The sequence below is a fragment of the Symphalangus syndactylus genome, chromosome 10, assembly GCF_028878055.3.
Source record: "Symphalangus syndactylus isolate Jambi chromosome 10, NHGRI_mSymSyn1-v2.1_pri, whole genome shotgun sequence".
In the NCBI taxonomy this organism is placed as follows: domain Eukaryota; kingdom Metazoa; phylum Chordata; class Mammalia; order Primates; family Hylobatidae; genus Symphalangus; species Symphalangus syndactylus.
The window spans coordinates 28,613,106-28,633,476 of record NC_072432.2 but is presented as its reverse complement, the minus strand read 5'-3'; the positions used below and the strand labels follow the sequence as shown (position 1 = coordinate 28,633,476).

The 20,371-nt window shown below is 40.1% G+C and overlaps 1 protein-coding gene across 2 annotated transcripts in view; it reads left to right on the top strand.

Annotated features, from left to right (window-relative positions):
- Positions 1-20,371, top strand: part of C10H10orf67 (chromosome 10 C10orf67 homolog) — a 152,953-nt gene that overhangs the window by 64,222 nt on the left and 68,360 nt on the right. For both annotated transcript variants that reach the window (XM_055296761.2, XM_055296760.2), the window contains exons 8-9: positions 5,137-5,202; positions 19,927-19,986. In XM_055296761.2, coding sequence (XP_055152736.2) covers positions 5,137-5,202; positions 19,927-19,986 — 126 coding nt within the window. The remainder of the gene's footprint in view (positions 1-5,136; positions 5,203-19,926; positions 19,987-20,371) is intronic.

Below are 20,371 nucleotides of genomic sequence, written 5' to 3'. Positions count from 1 at the left end.
CTATATGTCTGTTTTGGTACCAGTACCGTGCTGTTTTGGTTACTGTAACCTTGTAGTATAGTTTGAAGTCAGGTAGTGTGATGCCTCCAACTTCGTTCTTTTTGCTTAGGATTGTCTTGGCTGTGCGGGGTCTTCTTTGATTCCATATGAAATTTAAAATAGTTTTTACTAATTCTGTGAAGAATGTCAATGGTAGTTTGATGGAAATAGCGTTGAATCTATAAATTACTTTGGGCAGTATGGCCATTTTCTTTTTTTTTTTTTTTTGAGACGGAGTCTCGCTCTGTCGCCCAGGCTGGAGTGCAGTGGCGCAGTCTCGGCTCACTGCAAGCTCCGCCTCCCAGGTTCACGCCATTCTCCTGCCTCAGCCTCCCCGAGTAGCTGGGACTACAGGCGCCCGCCACCACGCCCGGCTAATTTTTTTTTTTGTATTTTTAGTAGCGACGGGGTTTCACTGTGGTCTCGATCTCCTGACCTCGTGATCGCCCGCCTCGGCCTCCCAAAGTGCTGGGATTACAAGCGTGAGCCACCGTGCCCGGCCAGTATGGCCATTTTCATTGATTCTTCCTATCCATGAGGATGGAATGTTTTTTCATTTGTTTGTGTCCTCTCTTATTTCCTCATTCAAGATATTCTTAGATTTTAGATAAAACTACTTTTAAGAAATATTTTTCAAAGAAACGGTTACCCTGATTGGTCAGAGGTGGGAGATGTTTCCCTGATAACTGAATCCTTCCCCTCCCCTCTCCTCCCCTCCCCTCCCCTTCCCTTCCTTGTCTCAGTCTCACTCTGTCCCTAAGGCTGGAGTACAGTGGTACGATAATATCTCACTTGCAGCCTCAAACATCCAGGCTCAAGCAATCCTCCCATCTCAGCTCCCAGAGTAGCTGGGACTAAAGAGCAGTACCACCACACTTGGCTAATTTCTTATTTTTTTTTATTTTTGTAGAAACAGGGTCTCCCTATATTGCCCAGGCTGGTCTCAAACTCCTGGCCTCAAGCGATGCTCCCACCTCGTCCTCCCAAAGTGTTAGGATTGTATAGGTGTGAGCCACTGCACTGGGCCCGGTTCTTTATTGAAAATGTTTCTCAAGCTCTTCAGTCTGTACTACCACTGGTAGAAATGAGTAGCATGTACTTCCTACTCTCTATAAGGAGCGCAATAACAAATTAAAGCAAAAAAAAAAATCTCACTGGTAAGCCACCAATTGATGGCTGGCTATATCTGTGAGTTTAAATATGTCAGTTAAGTGCTGCCTCAGCTTTCTAAATCTGCATTGTGCCATGGTGGCCCCTGGCCACATGTGGCTGTTCAGCACTTGAAATGTGGCCAGTGCAAGTGAGAAAATAAGTTTTAATAATTTAATTTCCAATTATTTAAATTCAAATTTAAAAACTCATTTCAGTTCTTGGAAAACCTTTCTGTATATTTTCGATAACTTGGATTTGTGACTCTACTTTTTCATTTGTAAATTTTATGAAATCTGAATACAAATAAAGTATTTCCAATGAAAACGTAGCTCCCCAATTGAGATGTGCTGTGAGTGAAAAATATACACTGGATTTCAAAGACTTGGTGTAAAAATTGTGAAATGTCTCACTAATAATTTTTTATATTGATTACACATTGAAATAATATTTTGAATATATATTGGGATAAAAACACATTATTAAAATTGCTTTTACCTATTTCTGTTGCCTTTTTAACACAGCTACTATAAAATTCAAAATTATATATATGACTCACATTATATTTCTGATAGCTCTGTTATGTATAAAGTAATATATAAATATAATGTAATATATATAACATATATAATGTGATATATATAACATATTATATATAATGTAATATATGTAACAAATTATGTAATATAGTATAGCAGACTCCTAATCTGCTTGATTTTTTTTTTAATTGTCTTTCTTTTCATTTTTTCTTTACACGCACTGAAACTTCTCATAGACATTGAATACAGGGACATTTTGGTACTGAGCAGAAAGAATTTAGAACCCTGGATTCCTGTTCCATTTTTGCCACTAGGTCCCCTGGGGCCAGTGCCTGTCTCCTCCTTCCTGTTTCTCCCAGGCGTACTGTGTGGACTGAATGAGATAATGAATGTCAGCATGCTTTGTCAACTGGGAAGCAGTTCAGATGTTGTTGAACAAATGACAGCTGATATTTGCTGGTTTTTTTCCAATATCCTGCACTAAATCAATTAGTTCAGCAATGTTTATTAGTTGCCTTTAAGTACTAGGCACTGTGCTACTGCTAGAAAAAAATAAAATGCATGTATATACCTATGGTCCCTTCTAGGGACAGGTGAAGTCTACAGGGATAGACCAAAGCCATAGGGCAGTGAGATAAGGATTATAAGAGAAGTGTGTACTAGAGAAGAGATGCCTGGCTTCATTCTAGAAAAGCTTCACAAACAGTTCCACAACCTTTCTCACATTCTCCTGTTGAGGCCCACTGGAGCTGATTTTTTAGGTTTTTTTTTGTTTGTTTGTTTGCTTGTTTGTTTGTTTGGAGGTTTTTGAGATAGGGTCTTGCTTTGTTGCCCTGGATGGAGTGCAGTGGCGTGATCATGACTCACTGCAGCCTTCCTGGGCTCAAGCAATTCTCCCACCTCAATCTCCTGAGTAGCTGGGACTACAGGCATGCACCACACATGGCTAAATTTTTTTTTAATTTTTTTTTTGTGGAGATAGTCTCTCACTATGTTGCTTAGGCTGGTCTCGAACTCCTGGGCTCAAGGGATCCTCCCACCTCAGCCTCCCAAAGTGCTGGGATCATAGGCGTGAGCCACCGTGCTGGGCTTTGGAGCTGATTTTTCCAGGCAGGCAAGAGTGGAAGAGCTGGGTACAGGGTATGAATGCATAAAGCCTGACATGGGTTTGTGGAACTGCTTGTGACTGGGCGTGGCTCCAGAGTGCAGTAGGAGTCTGATGAAACTATATAGGAAGAATCTGTAGTGAGGCAGACAGAGTGGGGAGACCAGGGGTGTGGGAAAGGGGGTGTAAGCAGGAAATGGAAGAATGGAAAGGAGCAACTCAGAAGCCTTCAGATAACCACGTGCTCCCCCCACTCTTTTTTTTTTTTTTTTTTTTTTTAAAGCCCTGGATGCACTTAAGGACAGGTTGAAAATGGGAGTGAATTTGGGGAGGCTGACCTCTTGCCATCTATCTGGGCTAAGCATGGTCAGTTATGGAATTCATAGCTTTTGTGTTTTAATTCCAGGAATCAAATACCAGCTGTATCTGTGTCTGTCTTTCAGCTGCTGCCACAGTAGACTCTGTTCTCATGAATTTCACTCTGGGAGGGAGGCAGACCCGGAGTCAGAGAGCACAGTACAGGTGTGATAGCGTTAGGATGCAGAGACCCAGAGTTTGCTGTGCGGCACACAAGAGGCATGCCCAGCCTGGACTCGACGGGATCAGGGAAGGTTGGAGGAAAGATACTGCATTGGCCTTGAGAACAGCAGTTAGAGTTAGCCAGGAAAGAGATGAGGGAGAGTTGGGAGGGTTATTCTATGTGCCACGCAAAACACCTTGTATAGGAAAGGGCGTGTGGTTTTCTGTAGCTGAAGAGTACATGAGAGCAAGGAGTGCCAAGGGGCAGAGGACAGTGGCAGAAGATTATATTCATGCAGAAAGGTTTGAATTACCTTCTAAGTGCGTTGGAGAGCCTTGAACGTTGCGGCAAGATCAGATTTGTGTTTCAGAAAGAAAATGAGTGGGAGGGAGGAAAGCCCGGAACCAGAGTCCAGTGAAGGTGTTGCTTGGATAAGCCAGGAAAACAATAAAGAACTGAAACAAGAACAGTGACACTGGAGATGTTTATTAAATTAATACAGACATGAATTAATTGAATGCATATCAAAACGAAAGGTTGAATTTTACTAGCCTATAACACACACAAACAGCAACTGATCAACGTAAATACAAAGGCAAGTCACAAGGGAACAAGGGCCCTGCAGTGAATGAGGTGTTTTTTTTTTCATTTTTAATTTTTGTGGGTACCTAGTAGGTGTATAGATTTACAGAGTATATGAAATATTTTGATACAGGCATATAATGTGTAATAATCACATGAGGGTAAGTGGGGTATCCATCACCTCAAGCATTTATCATTTGTATTACAAACAATCCATTTATACTCTTTTACTTATTTTTAAATGTACAATTAAATTATTGACTATAGTCACCCTGTTGTGCTATCAAATACTAGGTCTTATTCATTCTTTCTAGCCATTTTTGTTTGTACCATTAACCCTATTACCCCACCCCTCACTACCCTTCCCAGCATCTGGTAACCATCCTTCTTCCCTCTATCTCCATAAGTTCAATTGTTTCCATTTCTAGCTCCCACAAATAAATGGTTGGTTTGTTTAGAGGCAGTGTCTTGTTCTAGGCTGGAGTGCAGTGGTGTGACCATAGTTCATTGCAGCCTTAAATGCCTGGGCTCAAGCAATCCTCCTGCTTCAGCCTCTGAAGTAGCTTGGATTACAGGCACGTGCCACCATGCCCAGCTAATTTTTGTATTTTTAGTAGAAGCGGGGTTTCACCATGTGGGTCAGGCTGGTCTTGAACTCGTGACCTCAGGTGATCCACCCGCCTCAGCCTTCCAAAGTGCTGGGACTACCAGGTTGGTCTCAAACTCTTGGCCTCAAGCAATCCTCCTGCCTCAGCCTCTCAAAGCACTGGGATTACAGGTGTGAGCCACTGCACCCAGCCCAGTGTATGCTTCTGATAGCTATTTTCAATTGGTATAAATGTGGTTTGATATGCACATAGATATAGCGCAAAACCCTAAAATAAGAGATGGGTCACATAAAGCCTTAAGCAAAATTGTTCTTTTTGACAGAGTAGGACTTGCTTTATTGTGATGTTACATTTTGATGGCATGGGGTGAGGAAAGGTGTAGATAAATTGGTATTTTCTGTGTGTATTTTACTTGCTTACATAATAATTCTATAATAATATAAGATGATAATCTGTAGAAATTTAATTTTCTTTTGATCAGATTGAGATCCATTTTTCTCATATTAAAATATGTTTCACTAAATTCTCTTGAGGAGGGATTTTAGGTGTTCTGTTCTTATCTTTAATAAAAATATAATTTCTTCCCTATTTCAGTTAATGGATAGTAGAGACAGATTAAGAGAAGAGCTTCATTATGAAAAATCATTAGTTCAGGATGTGGTAAGATGATTTACATTATTTCCTAACAAATTTGAATTCAGGAATTTAATCATGAAAGTTTTATAAACTTTATTTGTGATTGTTTCCTGTGAATGACTCATTTCATCTTATCAAAAATCTAACTACATGTATAATTATAAACATTTGTAAATGGTCATTTTAAAGAAAGCAGTTTGAGTAGCACAGCAATAAATATGCTTACTAGAGTCTTGTGTAAAAAATAGTATTACCATTTAAAACCATGTATAAAATTTCTGCATTTTATTATGGAGATTTAAAAAAAACAAATATGAGAGCCCGCTATTTTGAAGGAATTGCCATTTTCAGTTACAAATTGCCATAAGTGACAACAAAAAAAGAGCCCAACTAGATATTTTGGCATTCTGTGTTAGTCTCATAACAAAACACTGCCTTTTTATGTTCTTTTAAGAGAACTTTCCAGACGGCTGGTCTTTTATCAGTTGACTACCCAGCCCCCAGCCCCCGACAGCAGCCCCCCGCCCAGCTTATGGTGGCGTATTTGGCTTTCAGCTGATTACCACTAGTATGTCTTTGTTACAGTAAACTGACTGTGTTTATTATAATAAAAAATAAAACACAGCTTGACTTGCGTTCTAAATGTGCTTGAAAAGAATATGATACTGTTTGGAAGAGAAAAGGTTGCTCATAGGAAATCAACACCACTTCAGATATTGAAACATTCGCTTTTTTACAGCTTGTCACACTTTGTGCCAAGTCATGACTGTTTCCCTAACTCTGTTTTGTTACTCTCAGCACCCTGTGTTTTGGGTTCCTTGTCATAGAAATTAATGCAAAACAATTCTCCTGGATTACAATAAAGCCTTCTATGAAACCAACTTGGGAATGCAGGCAACGAAAAAAATTTATGGTTGGCGATTCGCAAAAACCATGTGTTAACAAATGTGTTATTTTGGGCCCTCTACTTTTAAATACCTAGCATATAAAAATAGACTCCATTATTTGAGTCTACTTGGTGAATTTCTTCTACCCCCACCCCCACTCTCTTCTGTCATTCCTCCAAAGTTCAGGCTTTGCTTTGGAAAACAAACAACTAGATAAATGTGCATATTGTCATTAAAATTGAAAGTGTTTTTATAGAGTGGAAAGCCAATGTTATATTGTTTGTTAGCAGCAATAGAGAAGAAATTAAACTACTCAATCAGTGAATTTGTGCCTATTCTAGGAGCAGATCCCATACTCTTTGAATTACTTTGCCTCTTTATTTTAACTGTAAGGCTTTAACGGGTGCTATTGTATTGCTCACAGGGGAACCAATCACGTTTTATTTTGTGGTTTAGAAGTTTGTTGCTCCCCAAGCTTGTTGCCAAGCAGCAAGAGCCTGCACCACAAACCCCACGACAGGGAAAGAGCCTTCAGGCTGCCTAGACTAGTCTAGGAGCTCATGATTTCAATAGAGGGAGTGGGCTTGAGGTTCTTCCTGTGATGGAGGTTTCCATTGCATACCTGCTTTGGACCCATCGAGGTCACTATTTCGCCACCTTCTCCCTATCCCTGCAAGGCATTCTGTTACTCACTTGGAGGCAGACTGGCCTTGTTGTTGCTATTTGTGCTTCCTTTGTTTCTCGCTATCCTGTGTTTTTCCAGGACCCAGGATTTGTGATTGCACTGACAAGGGAGAGTGGGAGAAGGTGGAGTTGACCACAGTCATTTTGTAAAAATTTAAATACTTTCTAGCTAGAAGGGTTTTGTTACATGCTTGTCTATTACTATTTTCCAATGAAAGTTATTTTCTGACCTGTTAAGAGTGCAAAAAGTCAAAGAACTGGTAGTAAAGTGGCACAATCAGTAAGTATATGTAAACTGGCTGTGTGTGGCAGCTAATGCCTGTAATCCCAGTGCTTTGGGAGACTGAGATGGGAGGATCGCTTGAGCCCAGGAATTCGAGACCTGCCTGAGCAACATAGTGAGGCCCCGTTTTTATATAAAATAAAAAAGATTAGCTAGGCATGGTAGCGCATGCCTGCAGTCCTCCTCCTCAGGAGGCTAGGTGGGAGGTGTGAGGATCACTTGAGCCCAGGAGTTTGACACTGCAGTGAGCTGTGATTGTACCACTGCTTTTCAGCCCGGGCAACAGAGCAAGACACTGTCTTTAAAAAAATAGATAAATAAATATTTATTTATTTATTTATTATATATAAGTTATACACATATTTATTATTTATTATATATAAAATATATATGTTAGGTAAGCAATGCAACCGAGAGTGATTGTATCCTTAGAATGGCTTTTGAGGAAGCATATGAAATAATTTTGTATCTTCCCATGATTCCTAGGCTGAGTGGCTTTTATTTATTTTGAAGTTAACAAAAGAGAGGGTCCTCATCAGAAAAATACCATGATTGAACTGTTTCTCTTACTTCATTTCCATCTGCTTCACCCCTATGTACCCTATTTCTTGGAACAATCCAGACTGGAGATAGGAAGGAAGTACATAGGTTGCCCTAGCCCCATTCTGGGGGCACAGCACTAAGTTACCATTGCAGTCTCCCTCACTCCCACAACTAGGTTCCTGACGCCTGCGTTCCCTCCGAGGCATGCCTCAAGCCTGTGCAGTCCTGTTATATGTCATGTGGCAGTATTTGGCCATCCAGTTAGGAAACAGATGCTTTCAGTGGCCTGTGCGAAACCACGTTTACATGGAAGCTCTGCGAATAGTGGCTCTTCATCAAGACAAACAAGCGTGGCCTAATGTGACTGTGTCCCTGTATGCTATGGAAGGCAGAGGAGCAAGTTCTGCCGTCCATGTGTTCCCTGTCTCACTATCAGTGAGTCTCTGCCCACTGGTCAGTCAAATGTGCTCCATGCAATCTTGGACATTTATTAGTCCTGCATAGCCTTCACAATCTACTTTTTAAAATAACATTTATAAAATATAGAGACAGGGTCTCACTATATTGCCCAGGCTGGTCTTGAACTCCTGGACTCAAACAATCCTCCTGCCTCGGCCTCCTAAAGTGCTGGGATTACAGGCATGAGCCACTGCGACCGACTCACAATCCACTTAGGAAGTCAAAGAGCCAGAAGGCAAACCTTGTGAAAGGAAGAGCTCTCCTGAGGGTGTGTTGTTCAAAATTCATCAGAGTGAGCCCCATCAATTCTTGCAGCCGTCCACCCTACCTGAAATCAGCAGGTAGATTTCTCTCTTTATACTCAGGAGATTCAGATAAGGGTGCCTCAGAGTTCTGTTCCTTCTGTGCTGTTCCTTCTCCCTGAACTGACCTCTCTTGGTCAGCACCTGGTTAGCTCCTCTCATCTTTCAGGTCGGAGGTCAGATGCTGCCTCCTCTGGGAAACTTCTCCCACCCTGACTTCCCTTGCCTGGAAGAGGTGCCCACCCTCATGCTGGCATGGCACACTGTTCTCCTCTTGTGGCTCTCATCACATTCTATAGAGATGGCCTGTTATCTTACCTGCTATTTCCATTCTGTGAGCTACGGTTTTGCCCCTAAAACCTAACATGGTGGCCCCCATGGAGTAGATGGCCAATAAATATTTGCTATGAGTAAATGATGGAAGGGATAACAAAAAATATTTATTTGAGAATGGCTTAACCCACACTATATATAGCATGAATTTTATGTACTTTAATAAGCCCATAATACTGTTAATACACACGTGACACAGCTATACAATATACACAGTAACTACAGTGGGGTTTCCAGGATTAATTTCCAGGTTCCATTCCAGGGGTTCTCAACCTTTTTGGTCTCAGGATCTCTTTACAATCTTAAGTATTATTGAGGTCCCCCAAGAAAATTTGGTTTAGATGGTGATACAGTTTGGATGTGTGTTCCCATCACAATCTCATATAGAAATGTAAGCTCCAATATTGGAGTGGGGGCCTCGTGGGAGGTGATTGTATCACGCGGGCAGATTTCTCATGAATGGTTTAGCATCAGCTCCCATGATACTGTCTTCACTATAGTGGGTGGGTTCTGGTCATTTAAAAGTGTATAGCACCTCCCCACTTCTCTCTCTCACTCCTGCTCCCACCATGTGAGACACCTGCTCCCCCTTCACCTTCCACCATGATTGGAAGCTTCTTGAGGTCTCCCCAGCAGCAGAAGCCCCTGTGCTTCCTGTACAGCCTGCAGAACCATGAGCCAATTAAACCTCTTTTCTCTATAAATTACCCAGTCTCAGATATTTCTTTGTTGCAATGTGAGAACAGACTAACACAGATGGGTTTTATCTATTGATATTTACCATATATGAAAGGAAAACAGAATCAAATTATTTATTAAATGACTTGAAAATAACAACACCAAACTCTTTACATGCTGACATAAATGGCATATTGTTTATAAGAAAATCTTTCCCAACACAGAAAATGTTTAGCAAAAGTGGCTTTGTCTTACATATGTGTGTATTTTTTTTTTTTTTTTTTTGGAGATGGTCATACTCTGTCACCCAGACTGCAGTGCAGTGGCACAATCATGGCTCACTGTAGCCTCGACTTCCTGGGCTCAGGTTATTCTCCTGCCTCAACCTCCCAAGTAGCTGGGTTTACAGCCACGCACCAACATGTCTGGGTAATTTTTCTATTTTTTATAGAGACAGGGTTTTGCCACATTGCCCAGGCTGGTTGTGAACTCCTGGGCTCAAGTGATCCACCCACCTCAGCTTCCCAAAGTGCGAGAATTACAAGCATGAGCCACCACACCTAGCCACTTATTTCTGCAAATTTCTTTAGTATTTGGCTTCCTGGAAATTATTTAAATTCTCATAGATGCTTCTGTATTCTCTGCCATGATAAATATCACATAGCTTCTGAAAAACTCCAGTGTCCACTTGTGAGACCATAAGAATGAAGAAACAGTGACTAATCTCTTAGTATTATTATGAGAATAATTTAGGTGTCACAGAACCCCTAAGGATTGGGGCACCTTAGGGGTCCTTGGACCACATGTTGAGATCTGCTGCCTCATTTAATAAGGAAAAACTCTTAGCCAGGTGTGGTTAAGTAAAATGTCTTTATCCATTTGTGATTCTGATCCTCTTCCTCTGTTTTCATTTAATTTATTTATTCACCGATTCCTTTCCCTGGCACATCGCTATTAGAATGTTACACTTTCTAATACATTTACTAATACTAATACATTTACATAAACATAAGCCATTACCCCTGCGCTCAGGGAGGCGGTCCAAATTTCCACATAAGGAAATTGCCATTTATGTCTCGCAACGTGGTGATTAGGCCAACTGCTCACCATGGGCAATATCTAGTGTTGTGCTGTTGTATTCCTGGATGGAATACAGGGGTACGAGCATACATACCTCTAGAATGTGTGGTGCAGGTATAAAGTTTATTGATTAAAAACTTACAAGAAGAAAATTAACAGACAGGACACACTCCTTTGGTCTTTTATTAGCTCACCAAGAGGAGAGCTTGGGTAAGGTGAATCACAGGAATTGCTTGGGAGAGGGATCCCCCACACACACCACTTTATATATTTATAGGGAAGTTGGTCATCTAGCACACTATATGACAATGGGAGCTTCCTGGCCAGGGAATTGTCTTTCTAAAAAGGGGAGCACCCAGAGCTGAGCTAGAGGAGGTGGCATCAATGACTTCTGTATGAATAGGAGTCCTGCAGGTCTTCCAGAGGCTCCCTTTATCCCCCCCTGAGCCATTTCACTGAACAAGCAACAGAGTGAGGAAGGAGCTATTGGGTCATGAATTTGTCTGTTCCCACTAGTAATGTGTAAAGGTTCCTTCCCTCCTCAGAGAAAAGAGGAGTGGATTATTCACACCTACACTTAGTGGTGAAAGCATTGATGATGACTGATAGGGTGACTAACTCATCCTGGTTTGTTCATTCTTAGCACTGAAAGCCCTACATCCTGAGAAACCCCTCAGTCCTAAAAAAACCCCAGGATCATTAATCACCCTAATGGGAAGAAACGTGGAAGCTTCTTCTATTAGTCCAGGGATTCCAAATAAACATAAGTTCATGTATCAACTCCAATGTATTGAGAGAGAATTCTGAGGCAGAATGGAAACTCTGTAGGAAAAAGGGCTCAAACTTTTAAAAATTAACCACATTGATATTGATTACAGGGAAAACTTATCAAGTGAACTAGCATTCAAAGTGACTCCCGCCCAAATTTTTTAAAACCTCAAAAAATTCTAGATACAGTATTACAAACATCTTTGTAAAAGCATAAAACAATGACCAGGGACATGGGGCTTACCTGGTCAAAAGTCAAACATCAAGGGAAACACAGAGGGGTCAGTTGAGGTTTCCAAGCTGATTGTCCTGAGGGGATCTACTCATCTGCACTAAACAGAAGTCACAGTGCAGGGCATGCTAGAGTGCCTGTGTGTGTGTGTGTGTGTGCATGCGTGTGTGTGTGTATGTGTGTGTAGGGGTAATCAGCAGTGATCTCTTGCATTAGGCTGAGAACCAAAGGTCATTCCTGCAGAATGAACGTGAACAAATGTAAACCTGCAACCTACCTAATACCCAGAGGCCTGCAGGGGAGAGTTGCCTCTGTACTGAGCAACACAAGGGAGACAATCTCTTCCTGAAGGGTTTTGAGAGGCAGGACTTACAGGGGATTTGCAACTCAAATTTGTATTCACAGAACCTCAAACCCTCAGTTTAGTTAGTTTGCTTGTTTTTAAGAGATGGGATCTTGATAGGTTGCATAAGCTGATCTCAAACTCCTGTGCTCAAGCAATCCTCCCACCTCAGCCTCTCAAGTAGCTGGGACTATGTGTCACTGCACCTGGCATCAATTTGGTTTTAAGTGAATAGGAAGTACCCCTGAAAGAAGCAAATGGAAATACTCTCTGTAAGGAAGTACTTTAATCCTAAGCCTCAGAGAATTCCCAGAATTCTCTCCCCTACAATTATAGGAGCAATTAATATCACATAGTCAAAGATAAGGAAGCACACAGGAAATAAGGAACCACCTGTGTTTTGCAGCAAGTCAGGGACCCCGAACGGAGGGACCAGCTGAAGCTGTGGCAGAAGAACATAAATTGTGAAGATTTCATGGACATTTATGAGTTCCCAAAATTAATACTTTTATAATTTCTTACGCCTGTCTTTACTGTAATCTCTGAACATAAATTGTGAATATTTCATGGACATTTATTAGTTCCCAAAATTAATACTTTTATAATTTCCTATGCCTATTAAATCCTAGGCATAGGATTTAATCTCTTAATCCCGTCATCTTTGTAAGCTGAGGATGTATGTCACCTCAGGACCCTGTGATGATTGTGTTAACTGTACAAATTGTAAAACGTGTATTTGAACAATATGAAATCAGTGCACCCTGAAAAAGAACAGAATAACAGTGATTTTCAGGGAACAAAGAAAGATAACCATAAGGTCTGACTGCCTGCGGGGTCGGGCAGCATAGAGCCATATTTTTATTCCTACAGGGAGCCTATAAACAGATGAGTGAGTAGGAGAAATATCGCTGAATTCTTTTCCCAGCAAGAAATATTAATAATTAATACCCTGGGAAAGGAATGCCTTCCCAGGGGTAGGTCTATAGATGGCCGCTCTGGGAGTGTCTGTCTTATGCAGTTGAGATAAGGGATACAATACGCCCTGGTCTCCTACAGTGCCCTCAGGCTTACTAGGATTGGGAAATTCCAGCCTGGTAAATTCTAGTCAGACCGGTTGTCTGCTCCTGAACCCTGTTTCCTGTTAAGATGTTTATCCAGACAATGCGTGCCCAGCGGGACATTGACCCACATCAGTAATTCTAATTTCTCCCTTGCCTTGTGATCTTGCTCTGCCCTTTGACTTGTGATTTTTTATTGCCCTTTGAAGTGTGTGATCTCTGTGACCCACTCCCTATTCGTACACTGCCTCCCCTTTTGAAATCCCTAATAAAAACTTGCTGGTTTTGCAGCTCTAGGTCGCCGTCACGCTCCTACCAATATGTGATGACACCTCCGGAGGGCCAGCTATAAAATTTCTCTCTTTGTACTTTTTCTCTTTATTTCTCAGACCGGCCAACACTTGGGGAAAATAGAAAGAACCTACATTGAAATATTGGGGGCTGGTTCCCGCGATACCTGTGAGAAACAATACAGAATAAAAACAACTACATGGACTTCAGAAGTTCAAGTTTTCCAACAATATTTACTGTGTGTGGTAGTTTGCCTCCAAAAGTGGAGCAGGACTTGGTCCTAGTCAAGGAACCAGGAATATATGCCTAGTTGGATTTCAAAATTACTATGGACCAGCTATTGCTTTATGCCTCCTTCTTCCCTTGAATGGAGTGGGATCTCTAGTGCTTATCCTGTGTCCCACCATGGAACATTGGCTGTGTGGGGACAGATAACTTGTCTCTTTAGTTTCTGGATCTTCAGATCAAGAGAGATTGTACTCAATGAGCCTCATCTGCACCTGGACCTGATTTAGATAATGAGATTCCAGACTTCAAGCTGATGCTATAGTACAATGAGATTTTTAAAGGCCTTGAGTGAAGATAAATATATTTTGTTCATGGGAAGAATATAAAATAATGGAGCCAGAAGGCAGGTAGATGAAGAAAAAGCATTTGAGGGACTCCAATTTCCATTCATGATAAAAAATACTCTCAGAAAACTGGGAGTAGAAGAGAACCTCTCAAGCTGATAAGAGATATCTACAAAACACACTATTATCATGGTTGATAGTGAAAGGATGAAGATTTTGAGTCTGAAGTCAGAAATATGACAAGAATTTCTGCTGTTATCACTTCCATTCAACATTGTATTTTAGGTCCTAACCAGTGCAATGATGCACACACACAAAAATAAATAACATCCAGATTGGGAAGGAAGAGGTAGAACTTTTTAAATTCCCAGATGACATGATCATCTCTATAGGAAATCCTAACAAATCTACAAAAATAGCTACTAGAATTAATAAGTGAATGCAGAAAGGTTGCAAAGATCAAGATACAAAAATCTTGTACTTCTATATATAAGCAATGGACAATCAAAAATTGAAATTTTGAAAAACACCAGTTATGATAGCATCAAACAATATGAAGTGCTTACGGATAAACATGACAAAATACACACAAAACATGTACAGTTAATAATATAAAATACTGCAGAAATAAAGACTTAAATAGTTGCAGAAATATTCCATTGTTCATGATTCAGGAGATGCATATTATCAAGCTGTCAATTCTCTCCAGATTGATTTATAGATTCAACACAATCCTAATCAAAATCCCAGCAGGGTTTCTTTTGTTGTTGTTGAAATCAACAAGCCTATCTTAAAATTTATATAGACATGCACAAGACCTGGGATAGCTAAAACAATTTTGAAAAAGAGCAAAGTTGGAAGATGCACACACCTGGTTCAAACTTGCCGTAAAACTATAGTAGTCAAGGTAAAGTGGTCTTGGCGTAAGGATAAACATAGATTGCTGAAATAGACTAGAGAATCTAGAGGTAGACCCTATGGATCATATATAATGAATTGATTTCTGACCAAGATGCAAAGGCAATTCAAGTAGTAAGGATAATCTTTTCAACAAATAGTACCGAAACAATTGGACAGCAATAAGCGAAAAATGAACTTCAACCCTTACCTGACACCTCATATAAAAGTTAACTTGAAATGGATCAGAATTGTAATAGCTGAAACTACAAAACTTCTAGAATAAGGTATAAGAGAGAATCTTAGTGGTCTCAGATTTGGCAAAGATTTCTTAACAAATTACAGTTTATCAAAAATTTAAAAAGCTTAGCCAGGCACAGTGGCTCGCGCCTATAATCCCAACACTTTGGGAGGCCAAGGCTGATGGACTGCTTGAGCCTAGGAGTTCAAGACCAGCCTGGGCAATGTAGTGAAACTTCATCTCTATAAAAAATAGAAAAATTAGGTAGTCATGTTGACATGCACCTGTAGTCCCAGACACTTCAGAGGCTGAGGTGGGAGGATCACCTGAACCCAGGGAGGTCAAGGTTGCAGTGAGCCCTGATCACACCACTGATCACACCTCTGCACTCCAGCCTGGGTGACAGAGCAAGACGTTGTCTCAAACAACAACAACAAAAAGTTGACTCTTCAAAAAAATTTTTTAATGAAAAACCAAACCACAGAGTGGGAGAAAATATTCACAAAATATATTTAACAAAGGATTTGCATCTAGACTATGCAAAGAAATCTTACAAGGTAATAATATAAAAACAATCCAATTTTTTAAATGGCCAAACTATTTGAACAGGCACTTTATTTAAAAAGATATGTAGATGGCAAATGATGACATAAAAAGATGCTCAACATCATTAGTGTTTAGGGAGATACAAATTAAAATCTCAATGAAATATCGCTATATACTCACTAGCATGGCTAAAATTTAAAAGGTCAACCATATAAAGTGTTGTCAAGGATGTGGAGCAACTAGAACTCTTATTCTCTGCTAGTGGAATGTAAACTATACAACCATTCAGAAAAATATTTTGACAGCTAAAAGAAATTTCTAAAATTCTATATTTAACAGATTGTCTGGCTATCCCACTCCTTGGTATTTACCCAAGATAAATAAAAGCACATGTTCACACAAAGTCTTGGGTCACAAATGTTTATAGCAGCTTTGTTTGTAAGAGCAAAAAACTGGAAACATTTCTGGTATATAGTAATGGATAGAGGGGAGTCTAAGTCTCTTTGTAGGACTCTAAGAACATGCTTTTTGAATCTGGGTGCTCCAGTATTGGGTGCATATATATTCAGGATAGTTAGCTCTTCTTGTTGAATTGAATCTTTTACCATTATGTAGTGCCCTTCTTTGTCTTTTTTGATCTTCGTTGGTTTAAAGTCTGCTTTGTCAGAAACTAGGATTGTGACCCCTGCTTTTTTCTATTTTCCTTTTGCTTGGTAAATTTTTTCCCTTCTCCCTTTATTTTGAGCATATGTGTTTCTTTGAATGTGAGAGGGGTCTGTTGAAAACAGCATACTGATGGGTCTTGACTCTTTATCCAGCTTGCCATTTTGTGTCTTTTAATTGGGGCTCTGTCCCAGGGACAGATCAGAGTTCTGTACATATAACCCTGGCTGGAGTTGCTGAAATTCCTGCAGGGAGGCCCCACCCAGTGAGGAGAGCTGGATCAGGGCTCCACTTAAAGAAGCAGTCTGGCCACTATTTCTGCACAGCAGCTGTGCTGCATTGTGGGAGACTCCTCCTCATCTGAACCACCTGGACTCCCTAGAACTGGCGGGCTAGAACAGCTGAGTCAACCAAACCATAGAGATGGCAGCCGCCTCTCCCCCTGGGAATTTGGTCCATCTCAGGCTGTCTCCAGCCTGTTGCTGCTGGCTGGCTGGAATTCCAAGCCAGTGAGTCTTAACCTGTAAGGCACCATGGAAGTGGGGCCTGCAGAACAAAGCTGCTTGGCTACCTGGATTCAGTCCCCTTCCCAGGGGAAGGTACAGACAGGTCTGCCACCTTGCCAGGATTCCCAGGACCAGAGTATGCAAAACTGCTGGGTCTCCATGTATGCCTGAGCAGCTAGTCTGCCAAGACTCCACACACCTCTGTGTATCAGACCCAGGGCCCTAGTGGTATGGGCTCATGAGGGGATCTCCTGATCCACAGGTTGCAAAGATCTATGGGAGAGGCATGGTTTCCCAGGGGAGGTCACACAATCACTCACCACTTCCGTTGGCTGGGGGCAGGGGTTCCTTTGGCTCTGTGCCGCTCTTGGGTGGACCATCACCCCACCCTGTTTTTCTTCACTCTCTGTGGGTCAAGTTGTCTGCCTAGTTGGTCCCAATGTGAGAATCTGGATATTTCAATTGAAGGTGCTGAATTCAGTCACCATTTTTATTCTTCTGCATGACAACCATGGACCACAGCTGCTTCTAATTGGCAATCTTGGCCCCTCCCCTAGCATGTAGTCTTTCGTGGGTTAGTATTATATATACTTGAAAATGATGGGTTTTCTGCCACTGTTGGGTGTTACAAATTAGATCAAGAGAGTGATAGTGTTATTCAGGGCATCTACATGTATTTAATTTTTTTGTTTCTATCAATTTCTGAGACAGGGGTGTTATTTATTAATTCTCATAATTTTACCAATTTTGCTTTGCATATTTTTTAGCTCTGTTATCAGGCACATACACATTTATGAACATTATGTCTTCCCAATGAACTGATCTTTTTATCATTATATGTCTTTCTTTAGCTCTAGCATTTCTTCCATCCTGAAATCTACTATATTAGATATAAATGCATTATCTCCAGCCTTCTTATGTTTGTGTTGCATTCCTTTTTCAATGCACTTATTTTTAATCTCTCACTATATTTATATTTAAGTGCTTCTCTTGTAGGCAGCAAATAGTTGGGCTTGCTTTTTGAATCCATCCTAGCCATTTCTGCATTTTAACTAGATTGTTTAATTCATCATTCACTGTTACTATTAATAGGGTCAGATTAAGCTCTACTATTTCATTATTTATTTTCTATATGTCTTCTCTTGGTTTTGTTGTGGTCATTCCTCTATTCCTTCTTTTTTGCCTACTTTTAATATTTTAGAATTCCATTGCAAATTATCTATTACCATTTGGCTCTATCTTATAGCAGGCACTCTAGTGATTGTAATTTACATTCTTAACTTTTGACAGTCCACTTGGAGTTAGTGTTGGACAATTTCATGTAAAGTATAGAAACTTTGCAAACATATATGTTTATTTATATATCTATTTATTTCTTCATTCATCATGTTACAGTTGTCATATGTTATATATTTATACCAGTGTCATAATTCTTGCTTTAAACAACCCTATGTGTTTGAAAGAAATTAAGACAAAATAGTCACATATTTTCTGACGCTCTTCAGTCCTTTCTAAAGATCACAGGTTCTATCTGAGGGATGATTTATTACATTTTCTAGAACTTTCTTATAGTAGTATGAAGAAAATGATTTTTAAACCATTACAACAAAGCTTAACTATAATACAGCCATGTGTTGCATAATGACATTTTGGTCAACAAAAAACTAAATACACGATGGTAGTCCAATAAGATTATGATACCATATTTCTACTGTAACTTTTCTATGTTTGAATATGTTTAGATACACAAATACCTGCCATTGTGCTATAGTTGCCTACAATATTCAGTACAGTAACATGCTGTTCAGGTTTGTGGCCTAGGAACAATAGGCTATGCCATAAAGTCTAGGTGTGTAGTGGGCTGTGCAACCTGTATTTCTGTAAATACACTCTAATGTTTGCACATGATAAAATTGCCTAATGAGACATTTCTCAGAATGTATCCCCATTGTTAAGCCATTCATGACTGTATTAGGCTTGAGTTCAAACCCATTGAAACCAACCAAGTAAAGCCTTTCGTGGGCATCAGCAACTATCCTCTCAGACTGCAAGATGTTGTTAGACAGCCCTGCTTGCTCTTGAGTTCTGCTTTATTGGTAGGTGAGAGAGAATTTTACAAATCCATGGTAGTTGTTGTTCAGATGCCAATGAGATTAATGGTTAGATGTGTTTCTCATCATTGTTTAATTTCAAGTAGGATTAGTTATAATTAGAATCCCTGGCCTTACTCATAAATTCATATTATGAAAAAATCTTAATATTATGGAAACATGCACTGATAATACATTTTTTGATACAATACCTTTTATGCCTAGAAATTAAAATTGATTTTTTTTCTGAAGTCAGGGTCTCACTCTGTTGTCTAGGTTGGAATGCAGTGGCACAATCACAGCTCACTGTAACCTCAAACTCCTGAGCTCAAGCGATTCTCCTGCATCAGCCACCTGAGTAGCTGGGACTATACGTACACGCCACCACACCCGAGTAATTTTTATTTTTTTATTTTTTATGGAGACAGAGGTCTTGCTATGTTGCTCAGGCTGGTCTTGAACTCCTGGCTTCAAGCAATCCTCCTGCTTCAGCCTCCCAAAGTGTTGGGATTACAGGCGTAAGCCACTGCACCCAGCTTTGAAATTGATTTTTAAAGTAAAATTTCATTCATTACATTATTGAAGTTTAACTATTAAATTATCTTAAATTTCTCAAGCTATCTTTTTTTTTCTTTTTTTTGAGACTGTGTTTCACTCTTGTTGCCCAGGCTGGAGTGCAATGGCACTATCTTGGCTCACTGCAACCTCTACCTCCAGGATTCAGGCGATTCTCCTGCCTCAGCCTCCCAAGTAGCTGGAATTACAGGCGCCCGCCACCACGCCCAGCAAATTTTTTGTATTTTCAGTAGAGATGGGGTTTCATCATGTTGGCCAGGCTGGTCTTGAACTCCTGACCTCAGGTGATACACCTGCCTCAGCCTCCCAAAGTGGGATTACAGGTGTGAGCCACTGTGCCCGGCCTTCTCAAGCTATCTTATATTAAGAATAAGGCCTAGTATTTGTAGCTGTTATAATAATGTATCAAATTATCACCTCATAAGCAAATAATGCATGTTTTCCTATGATCTTTGTTGTACTTAATTCAATGAATAAATGTTAATGACTTTAGATTTTTGCAATGTTATGTATTCCTGTTCACTTTTTTAATAAAAGTTCTTTTTCTGGATACAAGTTTGTTTTTTCTTTGATATTATAACTTTTATCCCATAATAGTTTCGGGAGACAAATGGTTTAAAATGTTACTCTTTCATTGCTTATAGAAGTTTTACAGAAAATTGCCTTTTTTAATCTTTGCAGATAATAACCAATGATATGGGCCTTCAATTTTACAGATTAATAAACAGAAAGAGGACAAGGAAATGAGAAAAAAGTATGGCAGCTTAAGTGTAAAGGTTTGTATTTAAGTTTTTTTTCTCTCTCTCTTTCTCTTTAATTTTGTGCTTCTCTGATTTCGGTATCTGAATTGACAAATCTGTGTAGCATACTGAGGTTTTTCACTTTCCAACCTGAGTTTGAAAAAGAAAGTTCTCGAAAGTGAGAGCAAGGCCGGGAGCAGTGGCTCATGTCTATAATCCTAGTACTTTGGGAGGCCGAGGCAGGAGGATTGCTTGAGTCCAGGAGTTCAAGACCAGCCTGCGCAACATAGTGAGAGTCTAGCTCTTTAAAAATAAATAAATAAATAAATAAATAAATAAATAAAGTGGGGCAAGAAGTGCAAATGGGAGATCAGGAGCTGATTGTTGAGAACAGGGAGCAGAGAGTGAAATCGAAAGCCAA